General features: G+C 31.3%; 1 protein-coding gene across 1 annotated transcript in view; it reads left to right on the top strand.

Annotated features, from left to right (window-relative positions):
* BCHE (butyrylcholinesterase) overlaps positions 1-12,184 on the top strand; it is a 48,472-nt gene that overhangs the window by 4,459 nt on the left and 31,829 nt on the right. The window contains exon 2 of the mRNA XM_011379955.2: positions 1,521-3,045. Coding sequence (XP_011378257.1) covers positions 1,521-3,045 — 1,525 coding nt within the window. The remainder of the gene's footprint in view (positions 1-1,520; positions 3,046-12,184) is intronic.

The raw sequence follows: 12,184 nt of genomic DNA, 5'->3' as shown, positions 1-12,184 counted from the left end.
ATAATAATTCTTAATACTTAGAGAATTAGCTTCTTGGACACATAGGTTGGATTTATAATTACAGTGTCAAAAAGTAGTAAAGAGAAGACTTTGTATGTTTGTGGACCTTTGTTATTATTATGTGGATGAGTTTAGTGTTTGTATTTGACAATTTGAATCAGTTTTTCTTTCCATTATACAAAAGTGTTAGTGTTTTTAAATGATATTTTGCATTACATTTTCTGTATCTCCTTGTCACATGGATTTCAGAATCTGATTTTTCAAATTATTTTGTTTTTAAAAACTCAAGAGTGCATTACAAATTTTTAATAAAACTTTGATCTCCCGAAATGGTCTTTTCATATCACCAAATGAATATTATTTAATAAAATTATAAATAATTATGATTTTGTAGGTCTCAAAGATTACTTTTGCTTCCTCCACTTTTCCAAGTAATTTATCAGATTTAGTCCTTTTATTTCACTCATTTTGTCCACTATCAAAATACAAGTAAGTCTGACCATGCTAACACATTTAATTTTGCTAGTTGCCCATACTTTAATCTATTAACAAATTAACAGTGTGCATTGCATAATCTCAGTGTAAAATTACTTCTAAGTCATTATCTCCTCCCACACATATTATCAACCACTGGTTCTCTCCATTGACATTGTAATTCAGGTAGAGAAGCCCTTCATGGTTATTCAGCTTCAGACAAATTGTTACGTATCCACAGCCCTCCCTTTCTGTTTTTTTGTCTCCCCCCCCCACCCCACAGGCCTTTATAATGGTAGCAGATTTATTAGTTTTCATAATTTGTAGGATAAAAGGTAACTACTGGGTTTTTTTTGTTACTTAACATTCAATGAATAGATTGTCCAAAATCTATTCTGAGCATAGACTAAGATTATATAAAGGAATAAACCACTAGGCAAAAAGGATCACAGAAAAGACCATGGAAACAAAAAAAGATAATAACAGAAGTCTAAGGATCCTTAAATGATCTTAACATACTTCACAGTTCTGTCAGAAGCCAGCCAGCCATGATTAGAATTGTACATATTTCAAAGAATACCAGATCTTAGACTTCTTCCTCTAACTAAGGTAAAAATTATATTTGCCATAAGTAGGCTACCACTTAATGCCACTTATTGTAGGGCTGTGTGTATATATGTGTATATATATATATATTCTTCTCTACTATGTGTGTGTGTGTGTGTGTGTGTGTGTATGTGTATATATATATGCGCCTGAGACAAACTTTCTATTCAAAATGCTAAATCTTCCTTACAGAGGTTTGATAATAAATTTTTCCAAAGTGAAATAATTTCAATTTTTTTATTCCACTTATTTCTTTTTGAAATCAAAAATGGAAATATCTTCAACTGTTTTGTCATTTTTTTACACAGGCCTTTCTAGTAGTAGCAGATTTATTATTTTTCATCATTTGTAGGATTAATAAGAGCTACTATATTTTAATTAGCATCAATAAAATATAGGTGCATGAGACTGTTAAAACTTCCTATCTACCTCTCTTTCAGAAACCAATATGCAGAGCAAGGGTACAATTGTATGCATCCAATTTCTTTTGCGGTTTCTTCTGCTCTGGGTGCCTATCGAAAAGTCACACACTGAAGAAGACATCATTATTACAACCAAGAATGGTAAAGTCAGAGGGATGAACTTGTCAGTTCTTGGTGGCACAGTAACAGCCTTTCTCGGAATTCCCTATGCACAGCCACCTCTTGGTAGTCTTCGATTCAAAAAGCCACAATCCTTGGCCAAGTGGTCCAATATTTGGAATGCCACAAAATATGCAAATTCCTGCTATCAAAACACAGATCAAAGTTTTCCAGGCTTCCTTGGATCAGAGATGTGGAATCCGAATACTGACCTCAGTGAAGACTGTTTATATCTGAATGTGTGGATTCCAGCACCTAAACCGAAAAATGCTTCTGTAATGATATGGATCTATGGTGGTGGTTTTCAAACTGGAACATCATCTTTACATGTTTATGATGGCAAGTTTCTGGCACGGGTTGAAAGAGTTATCATAGTTTCAATGAACTATAGGGTGGGTGCTCTAGGATTCTTAGCTTTACCAGGAAATCCTGAGGCACCAGGGAATGTGGGCTTATTTGACCAACAGTTGGCACTTCAGTGGGTCCAAAAAAACATAGCAGCTTTTGGTGGAAATCCTAAAAGTGTAACTCTCTTTGGAGAAAGTGCAGGAGCAGCTTCAGTTAGCCTTCATTTACTTTCTCCTAGAAGCCAACCATTGTTTACTAGAGCCATTCTGCAAAGTGGATCTTCTAACGCCCCTTGGGCGGTAATGTCTCTTTACGAAGCTAGGAACAAAACATTCACCTTAGCTAAATTTATTGGTTGTGCTAGAGAAAATGAGACTGAGATAATCAAATGCCTTCAAAATAAAGATCCCCAGGAAATTCTTCTGAATGAAATGTTTGTTGTCCCCTATGATACTCTCTTATCAGTAAATTTTGGTCCAACTGTAGATGGTGATTTTCTCACTGACATGCCAGACACACTGCTCCAACTTGGACAGTTCAAAAAAACCCAGATCTTGGTGGGTGTTAATAAAGATGAAGGGACAGCATTTTTGGTATACGGTGCTCCTGGTTTCAGCAAAGATAACAATAGTATTATAACTAGAAGAGAATTTCAAGAAGGTTTAAAAATATTTTTTCCAGGAGTGAGTGAATTTGGAAGGGAATCGATCCTCTTCCATTACATGGACTGGTTAGATGATCAGAGAGCTGAAAATTACCGTGAGGCCTTGGATGATGTTGTTGGGGATTACAATATCATATGCCCTGCCTTAGAGTTCACCAAAAAGTTTTCACAATGGGAAAATAGTACCTTTTTTTACTATTTTGAACATCGATCGTCCAAACTTCCTTGGCCAGAATGGATGGGAGTGATGCATGGTTATGAAATTGAATTTGTCTTTGGTTTACCTCTGGATAGAAGAGTTAATTACACAAAAGCTGAGGAAATTTTGAGTAGATCCATAATGAAACGCTGGGCAAATTTTGCAAAATATGGGTAAGTGTCAATTTTTGTAATTGTTCTTATTTTATTTTGCTTGTTTTGTTTGCTTAGCTTTGCTTGGTGTCCATTGTAGACTTCATTAAAGGCACAGAAACGTTTTAAATATGTCCTCTCTTTGTACCTTAAGCTGGTTGTTTATTATGATGATGATGATGATGATGATGATGATGATGATGATGTAGTGAATTTCAATTCCTTGCATCAGTGTGCTTAAAAGGAATCATCAAAGAACTTGCATGAAAAATATTTTCTAATTTAATTTCCAAAATATTGCAAAGCACTTTAGCAATGTTAAAGTTTATACGGAAACTAGAATTAAAAGTTGGGAACTAGAATTATTGTGACCATGCTTTTTAACCTGAAAGTTTGTAATGTTCACAGATTTAGGAAAGGATAGAAATATTCCTTCTCTTTATTCTCTTAAGCAGGGATACAGTGGTACTTGCTATGTGAAGAAACACATGCCTGCTCTGGGAAATCAAAGGGCAAGACGGTAATAGGTTTGGCCCTCAGATTGCTTAAAATACAGAGTTTTCCATTTTATCAAAATTTTTACCTTAATAGATTTGTCAGCACTTTTAGATGATGTGCGTTGGACAGGAGCTACAAGGCTTCTCATATTTAGCTAAGCTGTTTTCTACTTGAGCACTCCTATGACTGATGCATAATCAGAGACTACAAAAGAACACACTTAATCTTATATGTTTTAAATAGTGTAATATTATGTCTTTAAGAGTCTAAAGAAAATAATCTGTTGGAATATATTTTCTAATTTGCATATTTTCTAAAGATATAAATGTATGTGTATAGATAATAAGGTTTTCTTCTTCACTGCATTTGTAAACCAAAAACAAATTTTATACATTACAATAATTTGTATCAATGTGAATACATTAAAAAAATAGAAATTTGGGCATCTATCTTTAAAAGGAGTGCTTAGAGAAGCTCACAAATTGATCTATTGGATAAATCCAATCTGTCATACTGTCTTTTATAATTTAAAAGAATGTTGATAGTGATATGATTGCTTTCTGGTTTCTTTTCCATCCTCCATTTGAAATTCATTGTACTCCATGTTGTTATTGTGTGTCTCTTTCTACAAAGTGCTTATAAAATTCTTAAAAATGTTTGATACTTATCTGTGTATAAAGTACTTTATACTGTGTATAAAGCTAAAATTCTTCCATCTAAAGCATTAAGAAGCCTCTGTAATCTTGCTGCAACCCATATTCCCCAACAACATCTGACTGCGTGGTAGGCCACGTAGCTCATTAATGCCAAAGATTTAAAGCTTAACTGTACCTTAGAGCCTTTCCTTGCTATGTGCCTTGTTTAGGATATTCAGTAGCCCTCTCCTTTTTGATGGCACAAGTCCTACTAGTTTTGGGTTTTTTTTTAAGGTCCTCAGCACTGGTATGTTTCATCAAGCATGTCTAATTCCTAGAGTTGTAATTGCTTCAGACCGCTTTTACTCTCACAGAAGTTATTGACTATACCTTGTCCATATGCTATCTTTCATTGTGTCTTGAGCATCCTAAACTAGACTAAACTAGCTTCTTGAAAGAGAAACCATGGTTTTTTTGGATATTCATTAGAATTACTTATATCTCATTCTGTTCTCTCCCTAAAGGCTATATCCGTATTAAATCATTTGAATGTTTTTAATTCTTTCTCACAATTCTAGAGATTATAAATAATTTAAGGAGAAATAGTTCATAAAATTATTGATGCTTGTAATTTTTAAAGGACTTTCTATGTTTCAACTTTGGATGTTGAAAGCATCAAGAAATTTATATCTTCTCATGCCACAATCGAGAACACTGAGAATCAGATGTGGTAAATGTCTTGTTTATGGCACTCAGACAGAAACAGATCAAAGAAGAGAATCTTTGACACTTAATAGAATAAATTGTTTAATCCTAATCTACTTCTATGATTAACATAGTTTAATGGAAAAAGATGAAGATTGACACATTAATTATAATAATAAATTCATATAAATGAGATTATAAACCAAAAGATTAAAGTAGTTTACCCATAACGAGATGTCGCTTTAGTTGATGAGTTTCTTTATAGTTACACAATTGAACAGATACACCATATGCGTTGAGAGTTCACATGATGGCAAACATATTAATATCCTAGTATGCATTATCTTTTTCCAAAGCATACTGCTAAACAAATATAGAACTTAGAATGGTTAAGTAAACTCCAGTGGAAACAAAATTGGTAAATGCTAGGTTTGGAATCTAACCACATCTGTCTGCCCACAAACATGATGCTCTAACTTTGTGGTTGTCATCCCAGGGAATAACGTCTGGAGCGGTCTTTTAGTGTCATGACTAGGAGTGTAGGTGCTACTGGCAAGTAAAGGCCAAAGAAGATGCTAAACATCCAGGGAGCCCCCAAAATAAAGAATTATTCATTCCAAAGGTCAATAATGCCAATATCTAGAACTCGTAGATTTATACTTCCATGTGACCTCAAAATGACATATTCAGAAAGTAAAAGAATAGAACTAAGAATTATAATTATCATTCAGGAAAATAAGTTTTAATAGATTATTTCCTTCTTAAATAATGAGTCAAATATATACTGTATTTTTCATTACGATTAAGTTCAAAGTAATTGTGAATTTTTCTTTATGATTATTTTGCCACTGAGTTGTTTAGTAATGTTATTTAACTTCCAAATATCTGGATAATTTCTAATTATCTGGTTGTGTATTTCTAATTTAAGCCAGTTCTAGTAAGAACTGTAAGTTCTGTAGATTTCCCCTTTGAAATATATTGAAAATTATTTTATAACCCAAGATATAATCTTTATGGGTTATTATTTTATAACCCAAGATATAATATTATTTTATGTATTCTCGAAATAAATCTGTGCTCTTCAGTTATTTGATATGATGTGTTCTGTAAATAATTAGTTTATGGTTGCTCAGGTCTTCTAATACTCTTCCTAATATTGTCTACTTTTTTCAATACTGAGAGAGGGGTATTAACATCTTTGAATATAATTGTGGTTTTATTTATTTCTCCATTTAGCTCTGATAATTTTCCTTTTAGTAATTTAAATCAATACTATTAATTCCATGTACATTTATGATTATGCATTTCTGATTAATTTATTTTTTTATCATAAAATGTCTCTCTTTGTCCTGGAGTTGGCTTTTTCTAATATTGTGATAGACACATCAAGTTTCCCATGGTTATGTTTACATAATATATTTTGTTCCACATTTTTATACAACCCACCTATTTTTTTTTTTTTAAAAAAACCTTCTTCACACAGTTGGTGTAATGAATCCATTTAGCATTTAATGTAATCATCAATATGATTTTGTTTAATTCTACCATCTTGCTATTTTTTAATTTGTCCTTCCAATTGCTCTTTTGAAGCTTTTTTCGCATTAATTGAAATTTTTTTTTATTATTCCATTCTATTTTTATATAGATGTTTTAGTTTGCCTTTAATTTTTTATCCACTGGGGGATAAAAAATTAAAGAGGGAAACATGTTTTATTTTACCAGGCAGTTCAATTAAAGGGTGTGTTTAGACTTGAATTTGACTTAAATGTATAACAGGCTTGGCTTTATATTTGTTTAGGGTGGATCCATAGAAGGTCCAAGATATTTTATAGACCCTCCAACTTGGCAGGGTCTATATTGAGGATATTGCAGGTACTTGGTTTAAAAATCTGTTAGGGTGAGCATAGAATAGGTCTCATTGTATTCTCTTACTTCTAAGGTATTGGACTTCCACTCAACTGAACACTGAGTATCAATGAGGTATTAATGAGATATAAACAAAGTGTTGTCAATATTATTATAGTTATTCATTCTCCAACTTGTCCAATCATTTTTCTGCTCTCAGCTCTGCAGCATTGTCTCTCTGAAGAGCCTCTTATACTCTCACCAAAGATCTGCAGGGAGAATTCTAGCTCATGCTTTTTGCCAAGCTTCCTCCTTTCTGGAGTCCTGCTCCCCAGATTCTAGCTTCTTCCACGTCTCAGAATTCGTATTTCTATCTCTTAACCTCACTAGAACTACTATACTCTGCTTAGGCTCAAGCATGCTGTATCTTTGATAAGAAATTATCATGTGAATAACCACAGTAAATATGGACTCTCCTTGGAGTTCCCTGTCTCAAACGTCAGATTTGTGCTGCCAATTATCCAGTTTAGGAAACTTATTGCCTTGTTTTTTCATTGTCCAGTATTATAATTGTTTATGGTGAGAGGACTAATCTAGTTTCAATCACTCCATCATGGGTGAAGATAAAAGCGCAACCTCTCCTCTCATTTATATTTCAAGGGAATCTTAACCTTTATATTTTTCATTCAGTTCTTTGAACTCATTTTTTGTTACTTTAATAGATTTTACTAATTTCCAAGATATATAAAAACTTTTATAATTTGATTTCTTGACAAAAAAAAAGAAATCACTCTGTGGCAAGAGTAAATGGTATTCACATTTAGTATCTTTAGCAGTGTTTGAGATTCCTTGCAAAACAGAAGCCATGATATAATTTAGGGCTTTGCTAATTGTAATTACCACCTATATGTACTTTGATTGCCTCTGCTTTACCCTCAATCTCATCTCTAAAAGTGAACTTAAAAAGCTTACCCTCATAGCACACAAGTATATATATATGCATTACATCCAAAATCTTATGCTAATATATGTTGAAATATCAATACAATAAGTATATATGTATATACCATCAATTGTTCATCCAAGTAATGATTTGATGACCAACAAATTAAATTAAGCAGCACTTAATAACATCCTTCCAGCACTATCCCAGCGATAAAGGAAATTAGTGAAAGCAAACTTGATTTATCAGAGACCGGAACAGTTAAAGAAGAAAAATAAGCCAAAATATAATTAGTAGGATAATGTAAGATAAGGGAAGATCATTATTCCAGGACCCGTCCACTTGCCTCCTACTGTTGCAGAACATCTTTTGTTTACTAAACCCTCTCTAGGTCATCTATTCAGAGCTCTTGTGTACAACTTCAAGGGGTTGTCATTCACAGAACAGTTACACAGTCTTCCCCATCGTATGTGACTGCCCTGATGTGTTTAGTGTTAACCTTTCTGCAGATTCTATGTATATATAACCTTAGGCAAGTTACTTAAAATTCTTAACTGTTTTTTTTCTTATCTGTAAAATGGGGATATAAATACACCTCTCTAACTAACACATTAAAATATACCTTTTCAATGACAGAAAATGTCATTCCTCCTTTCTGTTAAATAATTCAATTTTTCCACTACCAACACAAACTACTTCGATCTATTCTTATCTAAGATTAAACTTGGCTTCCACTTAAAAATGTGTAATTGTTTAACTTCCTGGCTTAACATTAATTGATCAAACAAACAAAAGTAAATTGCAAAGTTGAGGCAATTAACTTGCTTCTGGTTTTTTTTTGTGAATTTATTTATTCAGAGCCCCTCTAAAATGGTTAATGTTTCCTAACACATTTTTGTCAAAAATAAATGTTATTGACACAAATCACTTTATTTTATCCTATTTTGATATCATGAAAACAAAAAATTATTTAACAAAGTATTTGTAAGTAACTTTACAGCAGCATACCTGCTGCTATTCTCATGTATTTTATTTCTTTATTATTTATTCCTTTACCCTGTAAAGAACTTTATCACAAAATAATTGAATTTTTAAATGGAAACAAAAATATATTACTAAAATTTTAGTCCTATGGTTTACTGATTTGTAAAAAATAGATAAGAACGGTTCTTGATTTTTTTAATGGAAAGTAGATGTGATTAAATTAAATGCTAAGCCATAATTTCTTAGTGCATAAGATTTCTTGAAATAATTGAGACAATTTAAAAATAGACACTCTTCTGTGTACTAAATTATAATTGTAATTATTAAATATTACAAATTTGCCAAATTTCTAAAGCAGCGAACTTCCTAATTTGGATTATTTGAGAGATACATATAACTCATATATGTATATATGTATATATAACTTATATATATATATATCTGTATACACACACACACTAAGAGATGTATGCTTCATATGTATTGCCATAACTTGATTATAGTATAAGAAATGTACTCAATAATAACATATTTTCTAATATTTATAATGTGAAGTTGATTTAATTATATGTAGTGTTTAATAGGTATATTTTTTCTTAGTTACTTCTATATGACATGAGAAATAAAGTAATTGAAAAAGCAAAATTTCAATCCTACTTATTTTTCAAATAAGCATATTTTCTTTGTGTATTTCCTGATTTTTCTTATCTGGAATTATTTTATGTTTCCAAGAGGTAATAGAAAAGCTGAAGAAATGTCAAAAAAAGTATAAGTGAAGACCCAGTACTCCTTCATTCTAAATCTCTGTATAGGAATTTAGCATATGTCTGTATTCATTACACAGAGTTTATGCAATTCCTTCACCAAGGAATTAATTTTCAAATTACACTCGAATTTGTTTTTTTAAAATATATTTTTCAACTTAAGAAAATAATTTTCTAGGACTTAATTACAACACACTTAAGAGATATCTTAAATATATCAAAAAGATAGTTTTAACATGAATGGAACCATTACACTGATGAGGTATGAAATATATGGATTCTATTAGAATGAAAAATGTTGAAACGATGACACTATCTAACATTTTTTCAGATGAGAAAAGTGTGGTCCATAGAACAAAAGGGAATTGGAGCTAATAGGTGACAGAACAAAGATTAACTATGACTCAAGACTATTAGCTTTCATTTCCTTGTATTATCTATTCACCAGGTTGCCTTCACCATGAATTATTAAAAGCAGTCATTAAATACGCTTAGGAAATGTATTTGGTTGCAAACTCATAATTTTAACATGTTAGCATGCTGATACCTGCCTGGTTAATGTTACAAAAGTAAGGACAGAGAACAGACTAAAATTAGACATTGTGACATATAACGAGAAATTTAAATCTGTGAAACACTGTCATCTGGCTATCTAGTCCAATTATTATCAGGCTTATAATTAGATTTTCTGACAGATAATAGTTCATGTGGTTTCCAAAATGAAGAAAAAAATCTTTACCCTCTGATTCTATAATTATTTGTGGTATGTTATTGTAATTAACCTAACTGGAACATTTTGATGACTTTGCAAAAGGACCAGGGTTCAAATCTCTTTGGATTTATTTTACTGCTATGTTGACAGCATTAATGTTTTATTACTTTAAGTCCTTTTCCTCCCTTAAGAATTAGGTGAGGAATTATTCAGCAAGAAATAAAACAATTAATGTTAGCTCCAGTGTTCCTGTTAAAGTACTTTAAGTTTGCCAGATAGAACATAAATGTAGGTGAAAAATTATATATATACATTAGTGTAATTTATTTGAAAAGAAAGAATTATGTGATGTTACAGGACAATTTAAAGTGTACATAAGATCACTTGTAAAACCATTTCAGAGTGCAACAGTATTTTACCATCAGTGACAGTGGAATGAGAAGAAAAACCAAATCCCCAAAGGGCTACATCTGTGAAGACAGCTATAAAACTAAACTATATTTGACTAAGTGTTTCAAAATACTCTATCACAGTAAAGAAAGAAAAACAAATGCTTTTGTAGTATAATGGGGCTCATTAAAACATAAAAGTCAAATTTATAAGATCCACTACTTAGAAGTAACTTAATGTGCTTTGTTCTCTGTTTCTCAGTGTTTTCTGTATTTGGAAAAAAACTATAACATTTGTAAACCTTAACTTTAGTCTGAAATTAGAATTAATCAATTATTTTTTTATATATTGAAGTTATAATTATTTCAAGAATATACATATAAATGCAATATTTTTAAAAAACTATCAGATATGAAATAATAACTTCAAATTTCACAAAGAATAAAATGCAGAGACTTTATTTATTTTATAAAATGCTACATGTTTTTGACTGTTCCTTAATGAGATAAAACTACAATGTGTTTCGTCAGATTAATGAAGTCCAAAAAATTATTCTTAATCCAATTTGCCTTCCCAGTCAATAACATTCAAATTCGAATGCTGAAAAAGATAACTGCATTCCTTTTTTTATATATATGTTAATATTTTGCCTGGATTCCTTCATATTATCATGATAGGAATTATTAACTTCTTGGGATGATCTGTAGATTTATTGTAAATGAAATGTTAATAATAACTTGTCCACAGACCTTTGTTATGTAAAAGCAAGTGAGTCTTTACCCTACACAAATGAAGTTGAATTATTTTTGGTGTATCAGTTTGTAAGGATTGCGATCAAAATAATATTTGTTTTATTACTAGAGTTAAAATATTAATTAAAAATATATTTTATCTGATAAACCATTACAAACCAAAATTATATCCAGTGTTGTCACATGTGTTAGATTTTATGTTTTGCTGAGAATCTATAATTTCAATCACACTTGTTTGATAATGTTTATGAAAGTATAAAAAATTATGCATTTTATCAAACTCCTTAAAAAATAATCTATATTTATATAGAGCACTTGCTAATCACAAGTAAAATTTTTTTGTGTATAGATGGATCGTGTATTATAGTGATTTGTTTTTTCATTCTCTCATTTAAGTCATTCAGCAAATATATTTGAAAGCCTATGAGCACCAATTATTACCTAGAGGATACAGCAGTAATGAAAATATGTGCAGAGAAAAATACAAAAAGCAAAGAAAAACACTGGGAGGTAACACAAAGCAAAAATCTCTACCTTCAAGGGCCTTACAATCTAATAGAAGGAAAAAGACAATAAACAAATAAATATATAATATATTTTATAGTGACCAGAGCTCTGAAAAAAATATTAAGCATAATTGGGTGTATAGAGTAGATTGTGATGTTATTTGTAGAGATGTCATGAAAAGCCTCTGACAAAGCTATATTAGCGCAGAGTGACAGAGTTACTCATGTGGACATCTGGGAGGAAATAACCATGTCTATATCTTAAGAGAAGTTTTCTCAGAAGAGAAAGGAGCAAGGACATGCTCTAAGACTACAGTATTTAAGATGTTGCAGGAACAGCAAGAAACCTAGTATATGTGAGTGCTGAGTGGTAGAAAGTAAAATCAGAGAAGTATAGAGGGCCAAGTTATATAGGATTTGAAGCCT

Source organism: Pteropus vampyrus, unplaced genomic scaffold, assembly GCF_000151845.1.
Source record: "Pteropus vampyrus isolate Shadow unplaced genomic scaffold, Pvam_2.0 Scaffold12, whole genome shotgun sequence".
Classification (NCBI taxonomy): Eukaryota; Metazoa; Chordata; class Mammalia; order Chiroptera; family Pteropodidae; genus Pteropus; species Pteropus vampyrus.
This window is presented reverse-complemented; position numbering and strand designations above follow the sequence as displayed.